The following is a 15329-nucleotide window of genomic DNA, read 5'->3' on the forward strand; positions in this document are numbered from 1 at the left end:
CGATTAAGAACTGGGGCATATAAACTTTTGATCAGGGTCATTTGGGTAGTTTCTGTTGCCATTATGATTTAAAAAGAGTAAACACAGTTGATTGATAATAAATGGCTTCAGCCAAACACTAACCATGAGTGAAAGAAAAGTTTTTATGTTATCATTCATATTCTCTAAAAAATGACCAAGAAATCATAAATTCTGCCAGGGCATGTAAACTTATGAACACAGCTGTATACACTGTGATTTTAGTAATAAAACTTACCTTTATTAACAGTCTTTCATTCAGGTATCGCCGGCGGTTGCTGTCCCAGGCGGAGTGCAATTGTTATCACTCTCCCTTTGGCAGGAGCTGGCGCTATACAGGAAGGATTGACTTATGTGCCTCTGCTCTGCACCCGCTTGCTTCCTCTGGCGGCAGCTTCGTTCACAACACTGATGCTCTGGGGTGGCAGGTTGGCAACCCACGATCTGGGCTTGCCATTCCCAGAGCAGAAGGCTGTGGACTACGTCAGAGGCCTCCGTGGGCCACATGTGGCCCCCAGGACACTGGTTGGGCACCCCTGCTTTTGATCCTGTGTCTAATATTGCAAAACAGAACCTTACTGGCTGCCATGAGCATGTTTTCATTTTTGTGGAGAACCTAGAAAGATGAACTCAAGGCAAACAACTGAATACACTGGTGACCTACATCTGTGGGAGCTTTATTACCCATCAATAGATTTTTATTTATGTTTTGCCACACAGTATAACCCTGTCTGGCGGGGGAGCAGACCAGATCCGTGGTTGCAGGTCAATAACACTAATGCCCCATACACACGGTCGGACAATTGGATTTTTTCAGAGGGATTTTGTCCGAAACTTGTCTTGCATACACACAGTCACACAAAGTTGTGGGAAAATCCGATCGTTCAGAATGAGGTCACGTACAAAACGCACGACGGGACTACGTAGAGGCCAGTAGCCAATAGCTTTCGTCTCCAAATTTTTTATGAGCATGCGTGGCACTTTGTGCGTCGGAATTCTCTACAAACAACAGAAAAATTCCGATAGAGCCCACACATGATCGGATTTTCCGACAACATAATCCTATCAGACTTTTTCTGCCAGAATTTCCAACCGTGTGTAAGGGGCATTACAGATCTTGTCCCTCCCTTAACCTGCAATTGGACAGTAGCAGGAGAAGCAGAAAACTGATAAGTTATTCTCTCTGTCAGTCTGTCACTCTGCTCTCTCTACCTATCAGCACACAACTAATTGAGCCTTCTTGTGCTGCATCTCTCCTCCCTTAGTCAGAACTCAGTCATACGAGAACTACAAGAGGCTGACACCAAGCCAAATGCAGGTAACTTTTCTGCTTGCATTTCAAAACTACATTTAAGACTATAATAATGAATAAAATGCCTTATTTCTGTATTTTACACTGCTGTTACGAATTTCTGCTTACACCTAAGTATTCTAAAAATGGTCCCCTCCCCCTCCTAAAAACTATGCCAACTAACCTGGATAAGGAAAATTATACTTACCTATTTTCAGGCCACTCCAGTTTGGCCACGTGATCTATCTGGTGTCTAGTAAAGTGGTGACATCACCCATAGGCTTTAATGGCCCATCCATTGTTGGTGAGTCCTCCCCTCCTCTGCAGCCATGCTGGTTGACACAGGGGAGCTGGATCATATGACTGGACTGGAGCAGACTGAAAATAGCTACCATAAGTACAGCATATACATCTTTCTTATACAGGTTAGGTAGCATAGGAGTTAGGAGGGTGAAGGGAACAGTTTTAAGGCTAGATAGGTATAAACTGGGGTCCCATTTTAATGTTTCCAATTTTTATAAGTAAACTTGTAGTCTGCCATTGACTGTTACCATGTGTATATAAATACATATAGGTTATACTCACCTTATCAGAGCTTTGTATCCAAAAATAGACACTATTGCAAGAACAATGATACATGCAGGAATGGAGACGTATAGCAGGGTGAGACTGAGAACTAAAAAAAAAATAGAACAAATATACAATAAATATATAAAATGCTAAGTATCAATACCAAGGTATCGTTTTGTATAACTGCTCGCCACTGCGCTGACAGGTCAACCACTGAAATATGTGGGGGAATTTGAAAGAGGAGTTCATGCAAGAAACCCACATGCATCTTGCAACTGAGGAAATTGTGCATGGAGGATTGGTCATAGTCTGAAAGTCAATGTCCAAGATTGGTGAGCAGTTATGCCAAATGTTAATTCAAATGTATTACAGTGGAGCTTAATCCATTCCAGGAGTATGCGCATAATCCAATGTACTCACATATCAAAGCGAGTTTTCCCATTGAAGTCAATGGAAACAAATGAAAAAACAAAAATAATTTGTTCCGCATGGACTTCAATGGGATGCAATATCGCATGCGGCCAGAGGCGGGGGGTGCCGAGAGCCTCGGAAACGGCCAAAAAGGCCCGAGCACACTTCAGCTGAGCTCAGCAAAACTCAGAAAGACTACATTCACGAGCCTTTCCGAGGTTTGCCGAGGTCAGCCAAAGTGTGCTCGGGCCTTTCCATGCATTTACGAACGCTGATGATCGTCGCTATTTGGCTCCAGCGTCCCCCACCTCAGGTCAAAAGCGGTACTGCACACTGCTTTTTGCCTGAATCCTGCTCGTTTTTAGAGACAACACTCACAAATAGAGTTAGGATTTTTAGAAATACAGTGCTTGTTTTGCAGAACGCTCATTAACCGCGTTTCTCGCAAACCGAGGTTCCATTGTACTTTTTCTGTGATTCTGTTATAAATGAATATCTAACATTTGACTGTTCAAATATGTGGAAAAATTCAACAAGGTCTATAGGATGCACTTTTTTCCACAATGTATGTGAAGTAAACGCTGATATATGTTCCTGATACACATTTAAATGGAGGAAGTCACTTGATGGAAGCTCAGTGTGCTGCTGCTTCTCCTTCTCCCAGCTCTTATGCAACTGAGAACAAAGGGAATGTGCATTTAGTTTTTTTGACATGGGTTTCCTGTTAAAATCCATACCAGACCTGAAGGGCCTAGTATGGATTGGGGGGGACCCCTCGCTGTTTTTTTAACATCCATAGTCAATCATGCCGCCCGCTGACCTGAAAAAAATGAATTAAATTAGCTCTCGCCGGCACGGTACCTCCATTTGACAGTTCTTTTATAGGGAATGGGTGGTGCCACCAGTCTACATCACATGGTGGCACCTCCCCCTTCTGACATCACGGACCAGTGCATGCTGGGTCCGAGATGTCAGAAAGGACGGTGCCACCAAGTGTCGTAGACAGATGGCCCTGCCCATTCCCTATAAAGGAACTGTCAGATGGAGGGGCCTGCAGTAGGCCTAGCACCTCCGTGTCGTCAAGAGCAATTTCTTTTCTTTTTTTTGGGTTGCCAAGCGGCGTGATTGACAACAGATCTACATCAGGGGACACAGTTTTTTTTTTTTAAATAAAGGATTTGTTAAAAACTGACTGTTTCTTTAGCATTTTTTCGACACTTTTTTGGCGAATGGGTAGGGGTACGATGTACCCCTACCCATTCACATGTGGGGGGGGGGTGGGATCTGGGGGCCTCCTTGTTAAAGGGAGCTTCCAGATTCAGATAAGCACCCCGCCCGCAGACCCCAAGAACCACAGCCCAGGTTTGTCGGGAAGATGCCCTTGTCCCCATTAACATGGAGACAATGTGCTTTGGGGTGGTGACACAGAGCCCCCTGTCCCAAAGCACCCAACCCCCATGTTGAGGGCATGTGGCCTGGTATGGTTCAGGGGGATGCTCGCTCACTCCCCCTTTCCTGACCTGCCAGGCTGCATGCTCGGATAAGAGTCTGGTATGTATTTTGAGTAGAACCCTACGCCATTTTTAAAATACATTTCTCTAGTGCTGAGCAGGCATTATTTTCTTTACATTCATCTGTCAGTGAGGAGGCCCGCTGACAGATGATGACTTGTGATTGTTAAGCACGTGGGCAGCCGGCTTCCCGGCCCGCTGCTCAACAACCAGCTATTTCTTCACACAGAATTCAGATTTTTTGACGGATCTGAATTCTAATTGTTCTGAAATGTTAGAATTTCATTAGAAAACTAATAAACAAAACAAATTTTAATGGATTTCAACAAAAATCCACAACCTTTTTTATTCAGAGATTTGAATGTACAGTGCCTTGCGAAAGTATTCGGCCCCCTTGAACTTTTCAACCTTTTGCCACATTTCAGGCTTCAAACATAAAGATTAGGGATGAGCTTCGTGTTCGAGTCGGACATACGTTCGACTCGAACATTGGCTGTTCACCCGCTCGGCGAATTCCGAACGTTATGGGCCATTCGCGCCAAATTCGTGTGGCGCTCACTGCCCACAATGCACTGTGATGGCGCAGTGCATTGCTGGCTCATGATTGGCCAAGCATGCACTTTGACCCCACATGCTTGGCCAATCACAGCGCCGGCAGCGAGGAGAGCCATGATTGGCCACAGGCCGGATGCCTGTGGCCAATCATAGCTCAGGCTGTGTAGTACACGCCCCACACTATATAAGGCCGCCAGCGTGGCGGCCTTGTGTAGTGTGTTGGCGTCTGTAGCAGTTAGTGGGTGTTCTGTGTACCTTCAACACAGTATACACCGTTATCGGCCGATTTTTCGTTCTTGCTCTTCTGTAGTAGTTGTTGTCTGCGTGCCCTGACAAGTCTGTGTGCCCTGGCAGGTGAATACACTGCTATATTCACCTATATAGCTAGCTATATTTCTCTTTTTTAATAGAGCTTGCAGTCAGTGTTAGGAGATTGTGCGTGCTGTCTGCGTGCTCTGAACCCAGTATACACCGCTATATCCACCTATATAGCTAACTATCTTGCTCGTTTTAAATAGAGCTTACAGTCAGTTTTAGGAGATTGTGCATGCTGTCTGCGTGCTCTGAACCCAGTATACACCGCTATATCCACCTATATAGCCAACTATCTTGCTCGTTTTAAATAGAGCTTGCAGTCAGTGTTAGGAGATTGTGCGTGCTGTCTGCGTGCTCTGAACCCAATATACACCGCTATATCCACCTATATGGCTAACTATCTTGCTCGTTTTAAAAAGAGCTTGCAGTCAGTGATAGGAGATTGTGCGTGCTGCCTGCGTGCTCTGAACCCAGCACACAGGAGAGGCTTCCCAGGAGAGCAGACGTACGTGGAGGAGCTCTGTGGAGAACCGCAGCTGTCTTAGACATCCGGCCTTATGGCGTCGGCCAGCCCAGGCTCGGGGCCTCTTTCCCGGCCTGGGTCTCAGACAACCCCCCCTGGGGTGAGAGACCTCTCCAGGGAGGAGAAATTGTTCTTGGTCACACAGTCTGAGTTAATGGACTGGACCTGGGCCCAGCCGGGAGAGGGCCCAAGCAAGCTCCAGAAAAGGAGAGAGAGGGTAAAAACCCTTATACAGAAGGCCGTGGCGACTTATGCACAGCGCTCAGAGCGACTGGCCGACCTACGAAATCGCAGGGACCGCTCAGCCAGCAGCAAGCGTGGTGAATATAGGGAGACCATAGTCGGCCTGAAGCTTGAATGCAGGGACCTCTGGCGGCTGCTGGGCGGTCTCTGCGAGCGTGGAAAGGGTGAGCGAAGTTTTTTGGCAGAGGTGAAGAAAGAACTTCTAAAGACCAGCCAGGAAGGAACCCAGGCGGTGAGACGAGGAAATGCCCCCCTGAAGTCCCCCCTGAAACTCTCACCTGATGTAGCAGTACAACAGACCCCAGTGGAAGCAACGTTTCTCGGAGACGACCAATCCATGGCCGGTAAGGAATGTATGACCCCCGGAGCTGTCAGTGCGGAGGGTCCCCGGATTCCTGTGTTAACACCTGCCATGCCTATGGCCGCAGTCCAGGAGGATCCGCGTAGGGTACCCGATGAAGCACGTAAAAGCTCCGGTGGAATCGCAAGTCACAAGAAACTGATGGTGGTCCTCACCAGAGAGCCGTCGGAGGGGCCAGTGAAGGCCAATGGTCAGAAGTCCCCAGTGGACAGTGCAGTCCGACCCCCCCCCGGGGCCCCATCGGTGACCCCGTCGACTCCCGCCAGACCCATAGCGGTGCGAGGAAGACCATCCATAATGGCGGCCCCCGCCGCGGCCGCATGGAGAGAGGGGGAGGTGCTGATGGGAACGGACACATGTGCGGTCTCGGATAGACAATGTGGACAAGCATCTTCTGCTGACACTGGGAGGAGTGGTGGGATGGGGGCGGGTGCATCACTTCCTGTTCCGGGTGACGAGACAGGAAGTGACCTCATCGACTTCCGGGAACCGGAAGTGATGTCAGCGGTGACCCCGGAAGTCCTGGGAGGGCCTAAAACGGAAGTGGGGACACCGGAATTTCAGCTAGGGGGGCCGTTGGTGTCGCTCGTTGGGGGAGAGGAGGCGGTGGTGTCGGAGACCTCCCTGGAGATAACAGCTTTAGCGTCCTCTGGGGATTTTCTTCCAGCAGGACAAGTATGCTGGGGTGAGTCCCCGATGGGGGATTTGAGGAGCGAGTGCTTGGCCCTGGATTTCATATGGGGTTTGGAGGGGTCACAGGAGCGGGGTCCTGAAGAAATGGAGGTGGCTCCCCCCCAGGATCATATAGCTGTAGGGGGTACTGCTCCTTCCCCCGCGGTAAGGAGTGAGATGCCGGTTGGTGGGGATGCGGTGGTTAGAGGTACTGAGCCAGGGAGTCCGGTCTGTCAGGGGTCTGGCCCTTCCCCCACAGACCCAGTTTTCATCTTGGGCACACAGGAGGAGGCAAACCTCTTAGGTGCCCTGAAGGCTGGGCGCTCGTTTGCACAGGTGGCAGGTTCCTCTGTCCCCCTGGGTCCCCTGTACGGCCAGTTTGGCGCCCAGAATTTCCGGGCTCCCCCTGGGGATCAGCCCCAGGGTGCGCAGGCCTGGACGAGGGGTACGGGGGGCCCTGAGAGGCGCAGACGGAATGTGGTGCAGCTCAGGTGGGAAGGGACGTCTGCATGTCCCAGCAGGGGTCAGGTCATCGACTATCTGCTGGGGCTGCGCTTTAAAGTTTCGGACTTATTTGCAGTCATACACCCCACAAACTCGAAGGAGTTTGATGTAAGTTTCGTCTCCTTGGTCTCCATGGAGCTTTTCCTGACACTGTACGAGCTCGTCAGGAAGTCAGATCCGTGGAAAAGTTTCCGGGTGATACCTCTTTCGAGGCAGGAGGAGGTAAAGAATGTGACTGTACTGGTCAGGAACGAGTCCCTCCCACCTGAGGACATCGCGACCTGGCTGGCGCGGTACGGGCAGCTCCAGACAGGGCTGAGGAAAAGTTTGGATGAGCGCGGGGTCTGGACAGGTGCGTGGTTGGTCAGGATCCGGCTCAAGCGCCACAATAATACCGTGGCGCATGTACCTGGCAGCGCCTTTATAGGTAGAGACCGGATCCTGGTCTTCTACCCTGGACAGCCCCGTCGCTGTTTCAAATGCGGCAGTCCCGCGCACCTCAGTGCGGACTGCACAATGCCCCGCTGTGTGAGGTGCAATGGTTTCGGCCATTCACCTGAGGGTTGCAGGCTTATTGTCTGCAACCTCTGTGGGGAAATGGGACACCCCTTTAGTCGGTGCCCCAAGGCGTTCAGGGGGTGCCAGGCTGAGGGGGGTGCCCCAGGCCCGGAGGGTGAGGGGGTCCCTAGACGAAGTGGGGATCCCAACCCCTCAGGGTCACAGAGGGAGGGTTCCCCCCTCCCTCAAAGGGTCAGACCCCCCTGGCGCGGATCAAGGACAGGAACTGGCGTAGTGAGGGAGCCGGCGAGTTCTCCGGCCCCGTCTGACCCTGTGTCAGATGGGGCAATGGCAACAAAAACACCTGGGAAGCCGGCCAAGGCGAAAAAGCCCTCGCCCAAAAATCACCCTCCCCCCCTCCCCCTGTTTCCCCCCCGTCCTCCTCCCTTTCCCCTGCCCCCCCCTTCCCCTCTCCCCCCCTGGTCTCCCCCCTCCCAGCCTCCCCTTCTTCTCCTTTGCCCCCTCCCCCCCTCCCTTCAGTAATTAAATGTGCGGGTAAACCGCATCCAACCCTGAATCAGGCGGCTATACTAATGCCCCCTCCGGCCTCTTCGGTGGTCGTGAGTGGTCGGCAGGCTGGTGCAGGAGGGGTGACCCCGATGGACATCTCAGGGGCCGGTAAGGGGGTTAATAAGAGGATTAAGGAGATCTCCAGTGGGAGGTCCGATGAAGAGAGTGGGAGGGAACCTCCCAAAGTGGAATGGGAGAAGAAAACCAAAAAGAAGAGGAAGAGGAAGGTTTCGGGGAAGGAGGGTGGTGAGGACCCCCAGCCCAGTACGAGTTCAGGGGCAGGGGGGGGCTCCTCACTGGCCCTATGGAACAAATACGGGATCCTTTCCTCCACGGACTCCGAGGAGAATTGATTCTTTTAGAAATGTAAAATAGAGAGGAACGTAAAATTCAATCACTAAGGATGGCGGTACCCGCTCCAATACGCCTTGCGACCATTAATGTCGCAAGTGTGCGTTCTGCGGCGGCTAGATTTTCAGCCTTTGATTTTCTCGGCCGGGTTGAAGCCGACATTTTGTTTTTGCAAGAGACCTGGCTGGCATCTGTGGCAGAGATGCACCTAGCGAAGAGGGAGTGGAGACATGGGCCCTCCCTCTGGTCTCTTGCGGCTGAGCCCTGCAGTGGTGTTGCGGTCCTTTTTAAGACTGGTTCGGTGGCTTGACGATGAGTGATTGAATTGGAAATCAGTAGGTGTTTGATTGTGGATGCAGTCGTGAGAGGGGAATCCCTCCGCCTTATCAATTTTTATGGACCTCAGTCCCAGAGGGGGAGGAAGGACCTTCTCACCCTGCTGAAACCATACCTGTTTACATCCCAGCAGGTGGTCTTTGGTGGTGACTTTAACATGGTCACCAGGTCAAAGGACCGGGCAGGCACCTCAGGCCCTCTGGGATATGATAGTATCTTTTTGAATAGAATAGTGAGGGAAGCTGGGTTGGTGGATGTGCACGTTCGCCACTTCCCCAACTTCACTGGTTTCACATATTCCAGAGGTAGTTGTAGGAGTAGGTTAGATAGGTTTTTTTTGAAGGGGGACTCGTCCTTTGCAGCTCCTGTGCTGCATGCGGTTGAGTTCTCTGATCACCGCATGGTGTCGGTCACTCTGAATGTGGCCGACACCCCTCAGAAAGGAAGGGGCCTGTGGCGACTAAACGGGTCGCTACTTGAGGACCCTGAAATCAGATCGGCCTATGAGGACTTCTTTTTAGAACAAGCCTCGCTCCTTGAGAGCGGCTGCTCCCGCCAGGAATAGTGGGAAGTGGTGAAGAAGAGGTCGGAGGGCTTCTTCCGGGAAGTCTCGGGCCGTCGGGCAGCATCCCGGTATCAGGCCTACCAGAAGTTACGCAGGCAGCTAGATCGCTTGGTTTCTGATGGTGGCCCTCAGGACCAGATCTCGGATCTGAAGCTCCAGATGAAGGAGTGTCAGTATGACCGTCTCGCCTCCCTGGTGCTGGAGAGGGATTACGGGAAGTTCACCAACCCGGATCCCTACAAAAGCTGTGGGGACGCGGTGAGTGGGAAGGTCATACATGGACTGAGAGATCCCTCGGGTTCCCTGGTAAGGTCCAAGCCAGGCATCCTGGGGATCATCAGAGCCCATTTTTCAGACATCCTTCGGAAGAAGCCGTTGGATCTGAGGAGAGCCAAGGAATTTCTTGACGGGACTCCACTTGAGGTGGGGTCTGACCCCCTAGACTCCTTGGTGGAAGAGATCTCAGTGGCCGAAATTGAGCAGGCTATTGACTCGTTGTCTCTAAAGAAGTCGCCGGGGCCTGATGGGTTCACGGCAGAATTTTATAAAGCCTTTAAGAGCCTTTTGGCTCCTCGTCTGAGGGAGGTGTTCAGTGAGTGTTTGGCATCTGGCCTGCTCCCTCCCTCGATGAGAAGGTCGGCCTTGATCCTTCTGTCCAAGGGGAAGGATCCGTCCGTGGTTGAGAATTGGCGTCCTATCGCCCTTCTCTCCACGGATAGAAAGTCTGGCAAAGATTTTGTTTACGCGTATGTCTGCTGTTTGCGGGCAAGCTGCTGTCTTCCTCCCAGCACTGCACAGTTCCCGGCCGTAGCACCTTTAGTGCAGTCCTTAACGTCCGGGAGGCTGTGGAGAGGTGCAGGGCAACGGGTGATGGGCGGTATCTGCTGGCATTAGATCAGGCGAAAGCTTTTGATCGGGTAGACCACGAGTACCTCTGGCTTCTCCTGGGTAGATACGGCCTGCCTGATCGATTTATTGATTGGCTCAGGACTTTGTACAGAGGGGCCGAGAGCTTCCCTCAGGTCAATGGTTGGGTGGGTCCTACCTTTCCGGTGGACTCTGGTGTTAGGCAGGGCTGTCCGCTGAGTCCCCTGCTCTATGTCTTTGCAGTCGACCCCTTCGTAAGAAGGCTAGACTGTGGGCAGCTGGGGGGGGTCCTGATGGAGCCCGGCAGTGGCCCGGATAAGGCGGTGAAGGTGGTGGCCTACGCGGACGACGTCTCGGTGGTGGTGGCTAGCCGAGAGGAGGCCCATTTTGTGGAAACACAGATTGGAGGCTACTCCGAGGCGTCTGGTTCGTTGGTCAACTGGGACAAGAGTGAAGCTCTCTGGTTGGGAAGGGAGGGTGAGCAGTTCGCCCTCCCGGATGTTTTTCCCCCGCCCCGACCAGAAGTTAAGATCTTAGGCATTTATTTCGGCCAGGGTGATTATCCCAAGCTAAATTGGGAGCGCACGTTGGTAAGTGCCACCCAGAAAGTCAAATCCTGGAAGGCTGGAAGCTGTCGTTGAGGGAAAGGGTGAGCCTGGTTAAAACCTATTTGCTTCCCGAGTTCCTCTATGTCAGCTACGCATGTCTGTTGGCAGAGTCACTCTATGCGCGGGTCTGCGGTCTGTTTTTTCTGCTTTTGTGGGGAAACAGACTGAACCTGATAAAAAGGGAGGTCACGTATCGACGGAGAGGGGAGGGCGGCTTGGACATGATCAACCCCACGGTTTTCTTTACTGTGGTGTTCCTGAAGTTCAATCTGCAATCCATTTTTGTGGACGAGCCCTCTCTGTGGGAACGTTCGTGTAAGAATTGGTTCCTGGTGTTCCTGAGCAGGTGGGAGGGGGGCGGCCGCCCGGGTGACCTTCGGAGGTCCCATGGGTACCTCCCCGCCTATGTCCCAACCGCCCTGAAGGTACTAAGGTGGTGGAGGATAACGGCCTTAGAGGTAGGCTCCCTGGGCCGGTGAGAGCTGTACCAGAGGGTCATGGCCTCAGACGTTTTGAGACCACTGGCCTTAAGGGACTGTCCAGACAGGGTTCTCAGGGAGGGACTAGCCCTTCTGAATTCTAAGAGAATTCCTGCCAAGTTCTGGGATCTCGCATGGAGGGCGTTCCATGGACGACTCTATGTGAGATCGAACTTGAAGTACCGGAGCCCAGAGGACAGAGGCTGTCCTCGCCCTGAGTGTGGTGGGGTACTAGAGACCATGGACCACTTTTTGTTTGAGTGCCCTTTCAACTTGGGGGTTCTGGGTGAGGTTGGAGATGCCATTGGCTAACCCCGTCTCCGGGCCCTTGCCTATTCTGAGAGGGTGTACGGTGACTTCAGAGCCCGGAGGGGTTTTGTGTTATCATCACTGTTTTTCGTTAGTGTCATATGCCTTTACTACACTTGGCACGCTCGGTGGTTAGTGTCCACTAGGGGCAAGTTCCTGCCCATGCATGAGGTGGCGGGTGATATCATTCGGGAATTGGGTAAGGTGAGGTTTCTTGAGGGGGAAAGAATGGGTAGGGAAAGGTGTGCTAGGTTGTGGAGAGGGTTCTCTTTCCGGCCACCTTGATGATCTCCCCCTTCTTTTCCTTAGGTGGGGGTCTGTCTGTCCTTTCACCCCTTTTTTTTAGCTTTTGGGCAACTTAATTTTAAAAACATGGTATGCACCGTCAGTTTCGTTACGTTCCTGCCTATAGGGGGTATGTAATATAAATGTATATAGTTTGAATAATGATTAGGAATTTTTTTTTTTTTTCTTCCCAGATGATCATGGGATTAAGGATCGTCTGATAAGGGCAGTTTGAATAGATCCTGTCTGTCCAAAAGCATTTATGCACGTTGTTCTTTAGTTCTTTTTTGCTCAAGTATTTTTCTTAAGTTCTTGATTATGTAAATCAGTAGCAGTTTTATTTTAATAAAAATTTCCACCTATATAGCTAACTATCTTGCTAGTTTTAAATAGAGCTTGCAGTCAGTGTTAGGAGATTGTGCATGCTGTCTGCGTGCTCTGAACCCAGTATACACCGCTATATCCACCTACATAGCTCTTCTCTATTTGAGCCATCTGCCATCTGCAGGAGTTAGTGGAAGTTGTGTGTGCCTCCAGCACAATATACATTACCCAATTGCTGGTTTTCCCAACTCCCTTCAGGCCATTACCATGTCTGGAAGGCCAGCAAGGAGAGGCAGACAGGTGCGAGCCGATAAAAGAGGGCAAGCAGGCTCTGTGTCTAGAGGCAACAGTGCTGGTCGTGGATGCGGTGCATCGTCATCATCAGCACAAGGCCATGGGACACGCTTGTCCTTCTTTTCGGCAGCTGGACATGTTGAGCCGCAACATGCCAATGACTTGGTAGAGTGGATGACCAAGCCCTATTCATCCTCCTCATCGTCTCTCACCCAGGCTCAGGGTACTAGCAAAGCAGCTGCCAATGCATCGTCTTCCCTCCTCTCAATGTCATCATCAGTGACTCCTTCCCTAGACCCACCACTTCCTCCTGATGAGTCTCCTGAACTCTTTGAGCACAGTGTTGGGTACATGCACCAGGAGGATACCCAGTGTTTTGTAGGCTCTGATGATGATACTCAGCTAGAGGAAGGCAGTAGCGTGAATGCAGAGAGAGGGGATGCTCAAGAAGGACAGCAATCTGGCAGTCATGTTCCACAAGCTATAGCATACTGCCAGGTTTGCTCCAGCGATGAAGAGGGAGGGGATGATGAGGGCACTGACTCCACGTGTGTGCCTGGTAGGAGAGAGGAGGGGGAGGCACATGTCCAACGAGGCAGGATGCCCTCCGGGGGCCAGCTTAGGGGCAGCACACTGACTGAATCACACCGCAGAGCTCCGCCTGTGCAGGGCGCTGCCTCTGCGCGTTATTCTAAAAGTTCTTTGGTGTGGGCCTTTTTTGAGACGAGTGCATCAGATCGCACCGCTGCTATTTGCAACATATGTCTCAAGCGTATCTCGCGTGGCCAAAATATCAGCCGCTTGGGCACCACATGCTTGACCAGACATATGTTGACCTGCCATGCAGCTCGTTGGCAAGCGTACCTCAAAGACCTACACCAAAGAACAAAGCGGACCTCTCCTTGCGCCTCATCAGCTGGGATCTCCAACCCCACTAGACCTTCAGTCCTCTCTGAAACCTGCTCTGAGAGGAATGAAGGTGTAGAATTAGGTGTGTCACAGCCAAGTGCTTCCGGGCACTCTGCTAGCAGTACACCCACGTCCGATTATAGCAGGCAAATGTCCCTGCCCCAGCTGCTGGACCGGCGAAAGAAGTTCACTCCCAGCCATCCACATGCCCAGCGGTTGAATGCTAGCTTGGCTAAATTGCTAGCACTTCAACTGCTGCCTTTTCAGTTGGTAGACTCGGCCCCTTTCTGTGAGTTTGTACAATGTTCCTCAGTGGCAGGTCCCCAAACGCCACTTTTTCTCACGGAAGGCGATTCCGGCTCTCTACCGGCATGTGGAAGGCAATGTCCTTGCCTCGCTGGACAGGGCGGACAGCGGTAAGATGCATATTACCACTGACTCATGGTCCAGCAGGCATGGACAGGGACGTTACCTGTCTTTCACGGCCCATTGGGTCACTCTTCTGACAGCTGGGAAGGATGCAGGACAAGGTGCAGTAGTGTTGGAGGTTGTTGCGCCACCACGCCTCCAAAATGCTACTATTGGTTGTGACACACCTCTCTCCTCCACCCCCTCCTCTTCTTCTTCCTCCATGGCCTCTTCCAGTGCTCTGTCCTCAGAACCAGCGGTGCTCCGTAGGCGTTCCAGGGGCTACGCAAGTACGCAGGCAAAACGATGCCATGTCGTGCTTGGACTGATTTGTTTGGGGGACAGGAGCCACACTGGGGCGGATGTTTTGTCAGCTCTGCAGGGGCAGGCGGTTGATGCCACGCCAGCTTAACCACTTTCAGACCGGACCATTTTGCTGGTCAAAGACCAGACCACTTTTTGCGATTCGGCACTGCGTCGCTTTAACTGACAATTGCGCGGTCGTGCGACGTGGCTCCCAAACAAAATTAACGTCCTTTTTTTCCCACAAATAGAGCTTTCTTTTGGTGGTATTTGATAACCTCTGCGGTTTTTATTTTTTGCGCTATAAACAAAAATAGAGCGACAATTTTGAAAAAAAACGCATTATTTTTTACTTTTTGTTATAATAAATATCCCCCAAAAATATATAAAAAAACATTTTTCCCTCAGTTTAGGCCGATACGTATTCTTCTACATATTTTTGGTAAAAAAAAATCGCAATAAGCGATTATTGATTGGTTTGCACAAAAGTTATAGCGTTTACAAAATAGGGATAGTTTTATAGCATTTTTATTAATAATTTTTTATTATTATTTTTTTTACTAGTAATGGCGGCGATCAGCGATTTTTATTGTGACTGCGACATTGTGGGGGACCCATCGGACATTTTTGACACATTTTTGGGACCATTGTCATTTATACAGTAATCACTGCTATATAAATGCAGTGATTCCTGTGTAAATGACACTGGCAGTGAAGTGGTTAACCAGTGGGTGGCAGTGTAGGGGTTAAGTGTTCCTAGGGGTGTGTTACTAACTGTGGGGGGGTTGGGCTTTCATTTAGTGAACACTGATCTCTGCTCCAATCACGTGGAGCAGAGATCAGCGTCACTAGTTGCTAGGCAGAATGGAGAAATGCTGTTTACACGGCATTTCCTCCATTCAGCCGTCCCGTGAGACGATCGCGGGGATGCCCGTGGCGATCGAGCCCGTGGGTCCCGCGACCGGACTCACGGGGGTCCCGACCAGCGGGGGTGCGTGCCGCCGGCGGCGTGCTCCCGATGGCAGGGCGGCATTGAATATTGGACGTACATGTACGCCAATATGCCTGCCCGTGCCATTCTGTCGACGTACATCGTCGTGCGCTGGTCGGGAAGTGGTTAAGCCAGGAATGGTGGTTTGCGACAATGGCACCAACCTCCTCTCCGCCCTCCGACAGGGACAACTGACCCATGTGCCCTGTGTAGCTCACGTCCTTAACCTGGTGGTGCAGCAATTCTTGGGCAGGTACC

General features: G+C 51.3%; 1 protein-coding gene across 3 annotated transcripts in view; it reads right to left on the reverse strand.

The window, feature by feature from the left end:
- The window catches only part of LOC143961032 (cytokine receptor common subunit beta-like), a 135477-nt gene that overhangs the window by 14326 nt on the left and 105822 nt on the right, over positions 1-15329 (reverse strand). For all 3 annotated transcript variants that reach the window (XM_077470154.1, XM_077470153.1, XM_077470155.1), the window contains one exon: positions 1895-1985. In XM_077470154.1, the coding sequence (XP_077326280.1) occupies positions 1895-1985 (91 nt within the window). The remainder of the gene's footprint in view (positions 1-1894; positions 1986-15329) is intronic.

Source organism: Lithobates pipiens, unplaced genomic scaffold (assembly GCF_037356315.1).
Source record: "Lithobates pipiens isolate NorthernLeopardFrog02 unplaced genomic scaffold, aLitPip1_a1.2 Scaffold_8, whole genome shotgun sequence".
Taxonomy (NCBI): domain Eukaryota; kingdom Metazoa; phylum Chordata; class Amphibia; order Anura; family Ranidae; genus Lithobates; species Lithobates pipiens.